Genomic DNA, 15,478 nt, shown 5'->3' with positions numbered 1-15,478 from the left:
GAACTCTGCATTCAGATGCTTATATCTTTCCTTTTCTCCTTTGCTTTTCACTTCTCTTCTTTTCACAGTATTTGTAAGGCCTATTGAGACAGCCATTTTGCTTTTTTGCATTTCTTTTTCTTGAGGATGGTTTTGATCCCTGCCTCTTGTACAATGTCATGAACCTCCATCCATAGTTCATCAGGCAGTCTGTCTATCAGATCTAGTCCCTTATATCTATTTCTCACTTCCTCTGTATAATCATTGGGGATTTGAGTTAGGTCATACCTGATGGTCTAGTGGTTTCCCCTACTTTCTTCAATTTAAGTCTGAATTTTGCAATAAGGAGTTCATGATCTGAGCCACAGTGAGGTCCAGGTAATCACATCCCTAAGCAAAAATGGGTACTGAAGATTAGATTCTTAAAGATACAAAATTGATAACAAATACCAAAAAGCAAAGATCAAAAATCTGGAGTAGAGGTTAGACTCTCAAACATGTAATATTAAAAATACAAAAGAAAATCACAAAAATTATAAAAAATGTATATGAAATTTGCTTTAAAAATCGGGTTTTTTTGGCAAGGTAATACTAGGTTATAAAAATGAAAATTAAAGGAGTAATAAAGAACTTAAAAAAGTTTAAAAATAGTAATAGTAAAAATATATCTAGGAATTTCTCTGGAGCTGTTGAGGACAGTGTGGGGTCAGTTCAGTTTCAGATAGTTCCTTGTTTCAGCTTACATTTCTTCTTAAGGTCTATAGGCCCCTTCCAATGCTTAGTCAATGCTAACTACTGGGTTTTAATCTGTTGCATCTGTCACTACCAAAGCGTTTCCCTCTTCTTTGTTTATTTTGGCTTCCTCTGTTTTCAAGTGTCTTCAGTGTCTAATTTCTGCCCTGACACAAGGGGGCGAAGGTGGTCACTTATTTAGGCTCACTTGTTCAGTTGTGTTGTGGGGAAGGGAGGAATGCTGCAAGCAAATATCACTGGCTTGTGTGGGGAGTGCTCGCAGTATAGGGACCACACTGGGTTTGCCCCAGCTCACGGAGGCATGTGCTTTCCTGGTCTACACTGCTCAGGCTCCAAGTTGCTCTGCTGGGTGTACTGTCCAAAGCAGGCCCTGCCTTTCATGCACTTCCCAGGTATAAGCTGCTCAGGTTCAGGTTCTTGGGCACTCCACAAAGGCACAGACTCAGTTGGGCGTGTGTTTGATGCCCTTCCCAGGTCCGAGCAGCTCAGGCGACCAGGTGCTTGGCCAGCTCACTGTCCCAGGTGGGCCAGGCATCTTAATCATCTCCCTGGTCCTGGCTGCTTGGTTTCCTGGGTGCGCCATGAGAGCGCTGTCTCAGGTATTCTGTGTATCTCCTCTGGGGAGCTGATCTCAGGCTGCAACCCTCCTGGCAGATGTCAACTGCCCAGGATCCAGGAAGATGTGGTTAGCAACTGGGAGCCTGCTCGCAGTTTGGTGGAGGATTCCATCTTTGGGGCTGAGATTGCCTCTTGCCTTCTGGCTCTGGCTGTTGCCCACCTGCCTCTCTGCCTCCAGTGGGTGGTGATGGGCCAGTCTGCAGCCCGCTAGCTTTCTTTTGGTATTTGCTCAATCCTTTGTTCTGTGAGCAGGCCAGATGGCGCCTTAGGTTAGAGCTTTTTGCGGGAAAGTTCTCTGTCCTTTTTTTTTTTTTCTCTCTCTGGCTATCCCACAGTTTGGGTTGTTATCTCACATTTGCTTCCTCAGATTGTCCTTGGGGCATTCAGGCCTGGTCCTTACCCTAAGCATGCAGCCTACACCTCCCTGTCCAGCCCCCGCTTGCTAGTGGCGGATGGGAGCGTATGGGCTACTTCTCTGGGAGTTGTGGTTAGGCACATATACTGTGATGGTTTTTTTTTTTTTGCTCCTGGTTATGTTGCCCTCTGAGATTCCAAAATTCCCTACAGACCCACCATGAGAGGGTTTCCTGCTGTTTGGAAACTTCTCCTCCTTCACAACTCGCTCCCCAGGACAGGTCTCAGTCCCTAACTCTTTTATCTCTCTTTTTGTCTTTTATATTTTTTTCCTACCTCCTTTTGAGGAGAATGGGCTGCCTTTCTGGGTGCCTGGTGTCCTCCGCCAGCATTCAGAAGTTGTTTTATGGAAGTTGTTCAGCATTCAGATGATCTTCTGATGAATTTGTGGGGGAGAAAGTGGTCTCCCCATCCTATTCCTCCACCATCTTCTGAATACCTTTTGACAAAATAAATGTTTTTCCCTTCTTACCCACTGTATCATTGCTATAATTAATTTCTTTTATATATAAGCAAATGTTATATATACATAAATACATAATTCTGGTAAATCCCCAGTCTCCTGCTACTGTTTACTATTCAGAGCCGTCATATAGCTGCTGCACACATTCTGTCAAGATTTTGTAGCTGTATTCAGTGAGAGAGACTGAGAGGGGTGTGTTGCTCCATCTTACCTGGACCTGGAGCTCTTGATTAGAAATGTGTAATTTTTCTATCATATTGTTGTTGTTTAGTCACTCAGTTGTATCTGACTCTTTGTGACCCCACAGACTGTAGCCCTCCAGGCTTCTCTGCCCATGGGATTTCCCAGGCACCACTACTGGAGCAGGTTGCCATTTCATTCTCCAGGGGATCTTCCGGTGCTGGGCAGTAAGGCTTGTTTTTTTGTTGTTGTTGTCAGTGACAGTGTATGAAGTGCATGTGGCAACAGGTGAGCTTTGGAATGCTGGAACAGTAGCAAACGTCTACATTGCTGTCTATGGGGAAAAGGGAGATACAGGATCCAGACAACTATTTCGATCAAAGAGCACTTTGAATTTTTTAAGAGGACAAGTAAGTAACAAAAAGTGTTTTGTTCTTCTTTCCTGGTGTTCAGGGTTGTCCCAGAAGTATTCTAGTCCACATGCTGTCATTAAAATGGTGCCTCCATGGGGAACAAGGGCTTGGTTCTCCCTGTCCACCATCATGCTGAAGTCACTACCAATTGTCTGATTTTCAACACCTGTATATTGTTAAATAAGGATTACTATGTACAGTTGATCCATGAACAACACAGGAGGCTAGGAGCTCTGGCCCCATACAGTTGAAAATGTGCGCATAGCTTTACAGTTAACCTTCCACATCCATTGTTCTGCATCCTAGGATTCAACCAACCTTGCTGATTGTATATGCTGTAGTACATGCTTATTGGAAAAAATCCACATAGAAGTGGACCTGTGTAAGTTCAAACCTGTGTTGTTCACTGACCGACTATAGCATCTTTCATTGTCAAATATAGAAACTGATTGTATTACATTATATTTACTATTACTGATACTAATATTTAAGTAATACTTAATTTCGTAAAACTTCTTAAAACTGAGAAATTTATAGACAACGCATTAATTGTTTTTTTAGGATGCAAATAGCCTTTGAGTATGTCAACATACATTCATTGTTTCCCCTTTTTTCTTAGAGCTCTATGTCAGTCATCGTAAATACAATAACACATGATTTTCTTTGCTAGTATTTCTGTCATTGCATAGAAAATCTTCCTTTTCCAGCAGATTTCATTCATGAATAAAGAAATGGCAATATTACTCATTTACCATTACCAGGCATTGACTGTATTTTTGTAAATAAATGCTAATGGCTTTATCTGTTATTTATATTTTTATTGTCCATTTTTGTAGAGGTAGAGTGATGGCAAAGGAGGGTATCAACAGTATTAATAAATATCAGAGAATCTGAGCTCTAACACTGGTTCTACGCCTCCCTGTAGAGAGGGATATGTTTTTTATCTGTAGAGAGGATATGTTTTTTATCTGTAGAGAGGATATGTTTTTTTTGCACCTAGTGACTTTTAAGGATAAAATATATGTGAAAATATTTCAAAATGTATAAGACATGTATCTTTTGTTATCGAATTATTTTTCAACTGATACACTAAATTGTGTATTTTTCTTGCTCTTTAATCTGTATCCTTAGCCTAGGTTTTAGTGAAAGAACTCTGGGCTCCTCACTTTTACCTGTATTCTGAATACACAAACCACTGGAGCACAAACGTGCATAGTTTTGATGGTAGCAGTGCACTGAGACTTCAGGCAAAATGTTTTAAATGTTCAATAATTTTTGCATCAATATTCTAAAATTACTTTAGAAACATTTTTGTGAATGGTCCCTAATCATTGCTAAAACATTTCATTCAGGACAGATGGGAGTTTGTTATAGTCAAATAAATGGAGACTTACAGTGTATTTTATAACTATTACATTTATATTATTATTATTTGAAAACATTGTAGAGAGCCCACAAATTTATGCCTTTGTAATGAAATTGGCAAGAAGGAAAAATTAGAGAACTTGTTATTATGTCCTATAAATTAATATTTCTGTTTTATCTTTACTTTTTTTTGTAGGAATAAACACTTTTTAATAATCAATGAAGGCTGAAAATAATGTATTCAATGCTTATCTTTCTTAGGAAAACAACTAAATGTTTATCTCTAAATAGTAAGACAGTGGTAAAATACAGCATCACTTTTTAAAATAGTAGCTCCTCATTGGTTATATATTTTAAATATATTAATAGTAATGTGTGCATACCTTTACTTTCTTAATGTAGAGGTGTGTATTTATTGAATGAACCTAATTCTTTCACAGTGAATTTTTGCTGCATCTTAATTTGTACTCTTATTAGAAATCAGCTTATGGTCTAGATCTAACTGTACTTTTTTGGTTTGTTACAGGTTGACAGCTTCCTCCTGGAAGCTGTGCACCTGGGGAATTTGTACAAGATTGTCATAGCCCACGATGGGCTTGGACCAGGTAAGAGTCTTCCACAGGTAGATATTCAAAGCGCAGTTCTGCTCTGTTCTTGTGACGCCTCATACAAATCTAGAAAAAACTGTGGAAAACTCATAATGACGTGGTTTCTAAGTATTGATTCTCTGAGGCGAGTGGCAGTGTTCCAGGCATGCTCCTGTTGGATACCATGTCTGCGTCCAGTGACAGGGACTGTCTATGAAGTGCTAACGATCATGCCAACAGCAGTACCTTAAGGAAGCTGTCCTGGCAGCCTTGCTGTGTTTCCTGTTGTGTCCTGTCTCAGCTGTGTTCTCTGCTGCCATTTTTGTTCTCACTTCTTCCCCAGGTTTCCCATCACTTTTGTGACTTGACCCACATCTTCATTTTCTGCTACTGCATAAGGTGTCCATAAGATAAAATCCTTTAACAAAAGACACGAGTAAAGTGCACATACCACAAAAAGGATAAAAAAATCCCAAAGCATCAAAGAAGATGATAAACTCTTTTACTTAAAAATGTCAACTTTCAAAACGTTAAGAACAGAGTTCTCATATCAATATGTAGTGGATATGTGTTTAAATAATTAATGAGGGACCCAGCCAAGTGACAAAGCTAGTTCAAAAGAAGTTACACAAAAATAAAAAAATATACATTTGTGATCAGTAAAAACAGAAAGAATGATAGATTTGACTAACAAATTAAAAGTATGGCTAATGTCCTAAGATAATAAAAACATACCTTTGAGATTATCTTCCCTCTTGGACAAAATTCACTTATATTTTTATCAGATCCAAGGCTATTGCATCTTGTTTTTCTGCCAGTTGACAACTGATTTTACAGAGTCTGGGCTCTGATCTATGGTCAGTACTAAGTCAGGTAATATTCCATTTCTGCAGGGAGTCAGATGACTACTCAGCAGGCTTGTCAGATGGTGAATGCTCTGTAGGACTCTGAAAGGACATGTTAATATGTCCAAGTAACATACACAGCAAATTCAATTCGGGAAATATATGTGGTAGACCTGCTATATACAAAGTGCTGTGCTGAGTATTTTCTATGGTAAATATGAAAATATTCTTCTGTTGTTTAAAAGCTTCCCCAACTGTGGTATTTCCTTACAGCAGCCCAAGCAGAAAAAGACAATATTTTAATTTGACAGTTAAATTTCCCATTTTGTCCTACTCCAAATACCCAAATAAAATGGGATTTGTATTACTTCTGAGGATTTTCATGGTTGCTGGCACAATGTGAGTATCCCATGGAGCCTGCATTCTCCAGAAGAACTTTTGTAGGTCAGCAACACAGATGCATGTGTGTGCAATTATTTGAAGGTAAATGTGTACAAAAAGAATCGAGAAATACAATAAGGGATAATTTATGACAACTAAGTACGGCTCATGCTGGGAAACTGAAGGATCGTTCAGTAATAGGAAATCTATTAATAAAATACATCACCTCAGAAAGTTGAAGCAAAAAAATTATCTTTCAGCAGTTAACTAATATTATTATTAAAAATTCTTTCAAAATTTGGAACAGAAAAAATATTTTAAAATTATTTAACTCAAGATGACCGCTTAATAAACAATGAAATCCATGAAAGTTAGGAATATGATAAGGATTTTTCTTCTTATGAGAATAGTCATTCTTTGGAAAGTAGAAGGTAAATTTATTGTCTACAGGTGATTTAAATGTCTATTAAAATGCAAGGAGGATCAACTGAAAAATGGATGAAAGAAGAGAATATATAAAGTGATTAGAATTTAAATCAATATACAATAACCTGAGGCTGTTTTTTTCTATTGAAAATATGAGATATAAAAGCTCTTCAGAGTAGCAGCAAAAATATATAAAATATATAATAATTAACATCAACAATGAGAAATACATGTCCCTCTGAATTATTAAACTGGCCTGGTCTGAAAGCCGTATTGAGAAGTAATAGGAAACTCTAGCCAGGACAGTTTGATTTACAGGTTCTATCTGTCCTGAGGATTAAGTGAACCTATTTGTTCCTTAACGATTTATTTACCAACGATCTCAGCTGGCACTGTGTTCTTGTTTTGATTTGTTCTGTGTTTTGGTGAGAGAGGTGAAGGCTGTGTGTGCATGCATTTACATATTTCCTTTAGGCCCCAGCTGCCTGTGTTTGTGGTGCCTTGGCTGTTAATACGTGTTAAGAATTTTGTTTAACCAAATTGCGCCCAGGTCTGTCCATTTTTTTGGGCAAAAACAATCTGTGGCAAGATTTATTTTTATATAAGATAAGATCTCAGACTATGATGGAGAAAAACTGCTGCAGTGGTTTCTTTACAGAAAGACTGTTGGTTACTCCACAACCCAGTGGAGCATCATAAGTGAGAAAACGGTGGAGAACTGGAAAGAGGTGGGGGTGCAGTGCCTGGACATATCTACTGGTGTTGATCAAGATCAGCTCAGGAGAGAAAACACTAAAGACAGGGTCGTACAGGGAACGATGAGCAGTGTGGCTCGGCTCAGGGATGGGAACGTGGTGAGGGACAAAGTCCGAGACTAAACAAAGACCAGTCTGTGACCATGTGCTGTGTTAGAGTCTACAGCTGATGAGTATTACCTCGGTAAGTCAAGCAGTTTTAATTAAAGGAGGATACATGTTGAGCTGGCCCTTTGTATAAATAAAACCATGATGGCTAGTTAAAATAGTCCATTTTATCTATAAATAAAATTAAATTGTATTTTAACCAACTTGAGTTTGCAAGTTAGTATAAAACTACACATTTAAGAAGAGGCCGTTATCTTCATTAAACTAGTTCATGCGGTGTGCTTGGACAGACTTTCTGAATGAATATGTATTTAATATATACATTAAAGTTTAAATTTGGACTTTAGTAGCTTTTAATGTGTATGCATTTTAGAAATTGACAGTATTGCTAACTCATCAGATATATATTCTTTGAAAGATGTTAGGTTCAGGGTTATAAATGCAGTTTATGAAATCAAGAGCAATTGCAGAGTTGTTCTGTTTTCAACCATTTGGAAAGTCACACTGAAGTAGATGTCATAACATACAAATCTTTGTGACTTCCCTGGCGGTCCAGTGGCTACGACTCTGTGCTCCCAATGCAAGGGGCCCAGGTTTGATCCCTGGTCAGGGAGCTAGATCCCACATGCTGTAATTAAATAAATAAACATGAAAACAAAAGAGCTTCCCTGGTGGCTCAGGTGGTTAAGAATCTGCCTGTGAGTGCAGGAGATGCAGGTTTGATCCCTGGGTTGGGAATATTCCCTGGAGAAGGGAATGAAAACCCACTCCAGTATTCTTTCTTGCCTGGAGAATTCCATGGACAGAGGAGCCTGGTGAGCCTTGAAGTAGGCTATGCAGGTAGAATAAATATTTTTAAATGTCTCAGAGTCCATGTCCCAAGTATGTTGTGTTATCTGAAGTATTAAACCTTATAGGTGCACGAGGGCTTTACTTCTCAAAAGCTAGAGCTTCTTTCTCAAAACCTCAAGTAATAGCCAGTCTGTAACCTATACACACCACAGTTTTCTTTCTTTAATTTGTGTTTAGGAAATGGTTGGTTTCTTGATGATGTTGTGATCAAGGATCCCACAACGAACCGTGAATACACCTTTTTCTGCCACAGGTTGGTAGGCATGCTTTACCTTGAACAAACTGATTTCATATTAGTCATGCCAGGCTCATATATTTTGGGCAAATGGAGAGTTTATTCAATCACTCCTGGTCACTGAAGCTTTGTTGGGTAACATTTTTGAACATTAATTTTAGGGGCTGTTTCTTCTACTTGCAAAGATATCCATTGTGTTTATCATCATTCCTGATGATACAGATTTAGGTCTTTGTTCAGATTTAAAAATATGATTTCTCTTTATACATCAATAAGGAGAATGAGGGCTTCCCAGATGACACAGTGGTAAAAAATCTGCTTACCAGTGCAGGAGATGTAAGATACCCGAGTTCAATTCCTGGTAGGGAAGATCCCCTGGAGAAGGAAATGGCAACTCACTCTAATATTCTTGCTTGGGAAATCCTATGGACAGAGGAACCTGGTGGGCTACAGTCCACGGGGTTGCAAAGAGTTGGATATGACTGAAGCAACTTAGCGTGCCCACTAGCTGTTATTTCTGACCTGGCTAGATAATTACTAGTGGTTAGTGTAAATATAAATTCAGGATATACTTGATTCACTTTTCTTTGTATAGATGGCTGGATCAAGGTGAAGATGATGGTAAAATCGTCAGAGAACTGTATGCCAGGAATAACAGTATCCTCTCTGCAAGTGAGTGTTTCTCGGAAAGCTCTGTTTTATAATGATTGAGGAAAGAAAGCTTGACTCTGCTGAAATTAATGGTCCTTTCCCTCCTTTACATCCTCAGGGCAAAAGCTGGAAGTTATTAGAAAAGAAACAGTAAGATTTTACTTTTGGCCCTAAATTACTTGGTACAAAACAGTGTTCAAATAGCTATTTGATGTGTTAAGTCAGTATATAATGTTTAGTAAGCGGTGTTTCCTAGTAACTTCTTCTGTCTGTCTTCTCATATTGGTGTTGTTTGTTTCATTTTTCTACTTAGTGGGCTGCAGAAAGCTGGAAATTTAGGAAAGGAAATACTCTTCAGTTCTACAACAGGCTTACTGGAGGGTTTGTCCGTCTGCATCCAGACAGCACAGTGGACGCGGTTGGAGAGAAGACAGACAAATACGGTAAAGTCATGGGCCTAGTGTGTGATGCCATGGCAGTTTTGGGAGCTGGAGGAAAGCAAGTTTCTAGACCCAGTTTAAGTTGTGCTTCTTACTTTTCAGATGATTTTTACCAGTATTAAACCATTTAAATAATTTACTACCTACATTAACACAAATGGTCAATAGACGAGAGGCTCTAAATCTTGGCAGACGATGCAATTATGCAGACAGTACACCATGAAAACACATATTTGGTAATTCTTACTTGAAGAATAATACGTAGGCAATTAACATAAAGTGTTTATAAAAAGTAGCATTTGTAGTTCTTGAAACGGTACGGCCATTTAAGCAGTTAAGTAAGTTCTGCTAAACACTGAGAGCCTGTTACTTCAGAGCACTATGTTAAATAATGTGAGGGCCACAAAAGTAACCGAGACATTTTCCTGAACTCCAGAGATTCATCATCTGATACAGAAGACAAACACACACAACAATTCTAATAATGCTTGTTTGTCGTGTCAGAATGATAGTACAGAGGAAGAACTAAGCAAAGGGAAATTGGATTGGTTGTTTAATGTCAGCACATCACGAAGCCACAGCCACAAACATTCATGAAGAAGGAGTAATCCAATAATGGTAGACTGGACCATGAACCCAAACCTCCAGCTCCTCTTGAAATTTTGTTGTTGTTGAGTCAGGAAGTCATGTCTGACTATTTGTGACTCCATGGTCTGCAGCAGACCAAGTTTTCCTGTCCTTCACTATCTCCTGGAGTTTGCTTATGTTCATTGAGGCAGTGATGCGATCCAGCCATCTCATCCTCTGTCGCCTTGAAATTTAGACCATCGCTATTTAAGCAAAATCCACCTTCTTCATCTGTGGATGTAACTTTGCTGAACCTTGTTAGAAACTGTGCCTTCAAATAACCTTGAGGATGCTCAGGAGATATTAACCTCCAGCATCTCCTAAGAAGGTAACTTCCACCTCCTATTAGAGACCCCAGGGAATAATCCAACTTCCCCTTCTATGAAAATGTGTGAGAATCTGAGAATGCATCTTAGTAGCCTCTCTTTTCAAAACTAGTCTATTTCTCAGATATTTTTCTTGCCTGTTGGTTCCCATTTGGGATCACTTATCTACTTAGATCCCTCAGAACAGTCCTTCATGTCATGCTCCCCAAGGACCCTGCTGCCAGTGCTGACACTCTTTTCCCTTACTGAAGAGAGTGGCTTGTATTTCCAAATGTAAAAATGTCTCCCACTTTGAAATCAGAAACCGTAAAGGATCTAAGTTTAACTTTACTTGCAAAAAACACAAGAGCACTGAGTCAAAAACCAAGACCATTATTTCTCGGAACAAATGCAGCAGGTAGAGCAGCATCTTACATTGGGTCCTCAAGTCCCCACCCCTCAGTATCATCAAGTGAAGGTCTGATGTTACTTACATACACGGGTGGGTACGTTAAAGCAGAGAAATACCCAAGGTAAGAAATTCCGATCTTTTTCAGGGTTGCCCAGTTTTCCTTCCAGAGAAGGAGAAACAGTGTGAGAGACAGAGACAGAAAAAGAAAAGACGAGAATGTAAGCAAATATTCTCCAGGGAAGGGGAGGAAAGTTTTTTTCTTTACTCCCCTGGGATGCTGAAAGAGAGGGAGAGAAATAGTGATATCAAAGTGTTACTATGCTGGAACATTTCCCTGTATGCTTTGTAAAAGGAAATGGCAATCCACTCCAGTGTTCTTGCTTGCAGAATCCCATGGGCAGAGGGAGACTGGCAGGCTACAGTCCTGAATCACAGAAACAGACACGACTGAGCACACACTCACACATACATTTGTAAATCCCTTTATTCAGAGGGACTGGTCCATGCAGGAAAATGACACATGTAGGGATACTTGTCTTCTAACACCCAACCCCCACAAGCTGGTTTATAGAGGGAACACAACACTCCCACATCAAGAAGTGGAGCGTCTGCCTCATCCCTCTCTGGGTCAGCCCTGTCTCCGTATTTTGACTAGAGCGAGCACACAGTAACTCCTAAAGTCCTCGTCTTCTGCCTCCACTTCTTGGATTAATCTGTCTTGGAAGCCAGGCCTCATGATATGGATGAACCCAGAGAGTTGTGCAGAGAGGATCCCCAGTAAAGAACTGGTGTCCTGCAGCTGCACAGACGGCAGGCATGTGAATGTGTGTGTAGAACTAACTAACCGGTAGATGATGAAAACAGAGAAATTTTACCCTTAAATGTTCCCAGCATCTAAATACTCTAGTCCTGCAATAAATAGAGTAGAATGAGCAGTCCTAAGAAAGGCAGGTGCAGGATGGTATGAGTCATTTTCCTTGGCGTAACTGACATTTTTGCAACAGGAGGTGTTTTATGTATGATAATTACTGCAGCATTATTTCCTGATGTTATATGCCTTGTCCTGTAAATTCACATTCATGAATCAGTTTTCGCTTGCCTGGAAATGGTTGTGATGAACAATGCTGACCCATGAACATCTTTTCAAGAAAATATTTTAAGAATATGTCTCAGATATGTTGGCTTTGATGTTCACTCCACACACACAAAATGTATTATCATGCGCCAGGCCTTCTATTTAGTTATCAAGCTGGTTGTGAATTTAGCTATTTCCATGCCCAGAGTTAGAGTGCTCATTTCTCTGAGAGCTGCTGAACCATTTCTTGGCAACACTAGACTGAAGAGGAGATACACAGCATGAGAAGATCATTGAAATACCACAGGGGGGCTTCATTTTTATGATCATAAGCTCTTAAGAATTAAAAAAAATAATACTATGCCTGCTCTGACAATGACCATCAAAAACATGTCTTCCTGTCGCTAGTGTGGGATCTCAGAGCTGAAAGGAAGGCCCGGATGACAATACAAATAAATGTTTAGTTCTAAACCACTGATGGCTACCTTATATCAGGGCCAGTTCATGAACTTCCCATCCCCTGAAATTTCAAAAGATTTACCATAAAATACAGACTCACATAGTTCTCTCATTATATAGGTGTATTTTTCAAGGAAAAAAACATAACCTAAATTCATACTCATTCAACTGATATTCCTAAAAGGATTAAGCATGTAATTTTATTTATTTATTTTTAAATTTATTTATTTTAAGCATGTAATTTTAAATATACAATGTATTACCACACTGGAAGTTTCTAATGTGTCTTTATTGTTCTCTGCAGTGTCTCTATGGACCTATGTGAATAGTTGTACCTGCTGTTGCTAAGTAGGTACTTAGTAGCCAAGTCTGACTCTGTGTGACCTCATGGACTGTAGCCCACCAGGCTCCTCTGTCTGTGGATTTTCTCAGGAAAGAATAATGGGATGGGTTGCCATTTCTTCCTCCATAATGAGATTGCTCAAAATTCTCTAAGCGAGGCTTCAACAGTACGTGAACCGAGAATGTTCAGTTGTTCAAACTGGATGTAGAAAAGGCAGAGGAACCTGAGATCAAATTGCCAACATCCACTGGATCATAGAAAAAGCAAGAGAGTTCCAGAAAAGCATCTACTTCTGCTTTATTGACGCTAAAGCCTTTGACTGTGTGGATCACAACAAACTGTGAAAAATTCTTAAAGAGATGGGAATACCAAACCACCATAAAGAAAGCTGCTGCTGCTGCTAAGTTGCTTCAGTCGTGTCTGACTCTGTGCAACCCCATAGACAGCAGCCTACCAGGCTCCTCTGTCCCTGGGATTCTCCAGGGAAGAACACTGGAGTGGGTTGCCATTTCCTTCTCCAGTGCGTGAAAGTGAAAAGTGAAAGTGAAGTTGCTCAGTCATGTCTGACTCTTCGAGACCCCATGGACTGCAGCCCACCAGGCTCCTCCATCCATGGGATTTTCCAGGCAAGAGTACTGGAGTGGGTTGCCATTGCCTTCTCCAAAGAAAGCTGAGCGACAAAGAATTGATGCTTTTGAACTGTGGTGTTGCAGAAGACTCTTGAGAGTCCCTTGGACAGCAAGGAGATCAAACCAGTCCATCCTAAAGGAAATCCGTCCTGAATATTCATTGAAAGGACTGATGCTGAAGCTGAAGCTCCAAAACTTTGGCCACCTGATTCGAAGAACTGACTCATCACTAGAAAAGACCCTGATGCTGGGAAAGATTTAAGGCAGGAGGAAGAGGAGATGAAAGAGGATGAGATGGTTGGATGGCATCACAGACTTGATGGAAGTGAGTTTGAGCAAGCTCCAGGAGTTGGTGATGGATAGGGGAGCCTGGTGTGCTACAGTCCATGGAGTCGCAAAGAGTCGGACACGACTGAGTAACTGAACTGAACTGAACTGACGACCTTACCTGCCTCCTGAGAAATCTGTATGCAGGTCAAGAAGCAACAGTTCAAAACGGACATGGACCAACAGACTGGCTCCAAACTGGGAAAGGAACACATCAAGGCTGTATATTGTCATCCTGCTGCTTGTTTAACTTATATGCAGAATACATCATGTGAAATGCTGGGATGGATGAAGCACAAGCTGGAATCAAGACTGCAGGGAGAAATATCAATAACCTCAGATATGCAGAGGACACCACCCTTATGGTAGAAAGTGAAGGGGAACTAAAGAACCTCTTGATGAAAGTTAAAGAGGAGAGTGAAAAAGCTGGCTTAAAACTCAGCATTCAAAAAACGAAGATCATGGCATCAAGTCCCATCACTTAATGGCGAATAGATGGGGAAACAGTGGAAACAGTTACAGACTTTATTTTCTTGGGCTCCCAAATCACTGCAGATGGTGACTGCAGCCATGAAATTAAAAGGCTTGGAAGAAAGGCTATGAGAAACCTAGATAGCATTGCAGAGACATCATTTTGCCAACAAATGTCCATCTAGTTAAAGCTATGGTTTTTCCAGTAGTCTTGTATGGATGTGAGAGTTGGACTATAAAGAAGGCTGAATGGTGAAGAAGAATTGATGCTTTTGAACTGTGGTGTTGGAGAAGACTCTTGAGAGTTCCTTGGACAGCAAGGAGATCAAACCAGTCCATCCCATAGGAAATCAGTCCTGAATATTCATTGGAAGGACTGATGCTGAAGCTGAAACTCCCATACTTTGGCCACCTGATCGAAAAACTGACTCATTTGAAAAGACCCTGATGCTGGGAAAGATTGAAGGCAGGAAGAGAAGGGGATGACAGAGGATGGGATGGTTGGATGGCATCGCCAGCTTGATGGACATGAGCTTGAGCAGGCTCTGGGAGTTGGTGATGTACAGGGAAGCCTGGCATGCTATGGTCCATGGGGTAGCAAAGAGTCAGACATGCCTGAGTGACTGAACTGAACTGAATAAGGCTGGGTATTTCTAAAGCTCAGGGTCCTCAGCTGTAACCAGAGTCCCTCCATGCCCCATTCACCTGGTCCTGCTCTGCATTAATCCCAGGGGAATCACAGGATGGGGATCTGTAGGAATCTGCAGCTCCTGATGCCTCCTGTGCCAGGTCTAATAAACTGTTACTCTAGAAGGCATGCTGTGTCTTTCCTGACTGAGTTTATGAAAGTCTGACCAGCTGACGTCACTGCTGCTCAGGGACTGTGTGCCCGTGGGTTTCACTGGTGTCTTCTTTGAGACCAGCTGTGATTTGGAAGGCAAGAGGAGAGTGGACCTTAGATCATCGGGAGAGAATCTAGGAGGGCACAGCAGGGTAGAGGTGGTCAGAGGTTGACGTGGGCCTCTCAGGTCTGTTGAATGTGAGGCCTGGACTCCTGGGTTTCTGGCAAGTTTAGAACAAGCACAGATAGAACATGTGAGCAGGTGCCATCCAGCCCCCCTAACAGCATCCAGTGCAAGAGGGCCTTGTCTTGCTAGGGCTCCCCAGCTCCAGGAGGTGGTTGAGGGTGTTGCTGCTGCTGCTAAGTCACTTCAGTTGTGTCCGACTCTGTGCGACCCCATAGATGGAAGCCCACCAGGCTCCCCTGTCTCTGGGATTTTCCAGGCAAGAACACTGGAGTGGGTTGCCATTTCCTTCTCCAATGCATGAAAGTGAAAAGTGAAAGTGAAGTCACTCAGTTGTGTC

General features: G+C 40.6%; 1 protein-coding gene across 3 annotated transcripts in view; it reads left to right on the top strand.

Annotated features, from left to right (window-relative positions):
- Positions 1-15,478, top strand: part of RP1 (RP1 axonemal microtubule associated) — a 150,409-nt gene that overhangs the window by 88,248 nt on the left and 46,683 nt on the right. For all 3 annotated transcript variants that reach the window (XM_070382399.1, XM_070382397.1, XM_070382398.1), the window contains exons 7-12: positions 2,666-2,817; positions 4,712-4,790; positions 8,317-8,392; positions 8,970-9,046; positions 9,144-9,175; positions 9,339-9,468. In XM_070382399.1, coding sequence (XP_070238500.1) covers positions 2,666-2,817; positions 4,712-4,790; positions 8,317-8,392; positions 8,970-9,046; positions 9,144-9,175; positions 9,339-9,468 — 546 coding nt within the window. The remainder of the gene's footprint in view (positions 1-2,665; positions 2,818-4,711; positions 4,791-8,316; positions 8,393-8,969; positions 9,047-9,143; positions 9,176-9,338; positions 9,469-15,478) is intronic.

The sequence above is a fragment of the Bos mutus genome, chromosome 14, assembly GCF_027580195.1.
Source record: "Bos mutus isolate GX-2022 chromosome 14, NWIPB_WYAK_1.1, whole genome shotgun sequence".
Taxonomy (NCBI): domain Eukaryota; kingdom Metazoa; phylum Chordata; class Mammalia; order Artiodactyla; family Bovidae; genus Bos; species Bos mutus.
The sequence above is the reverse complement of the archived record's forward strand: the minus strand, read 5'-3'. Positions and strand labels throughout refer to the sequence as shown.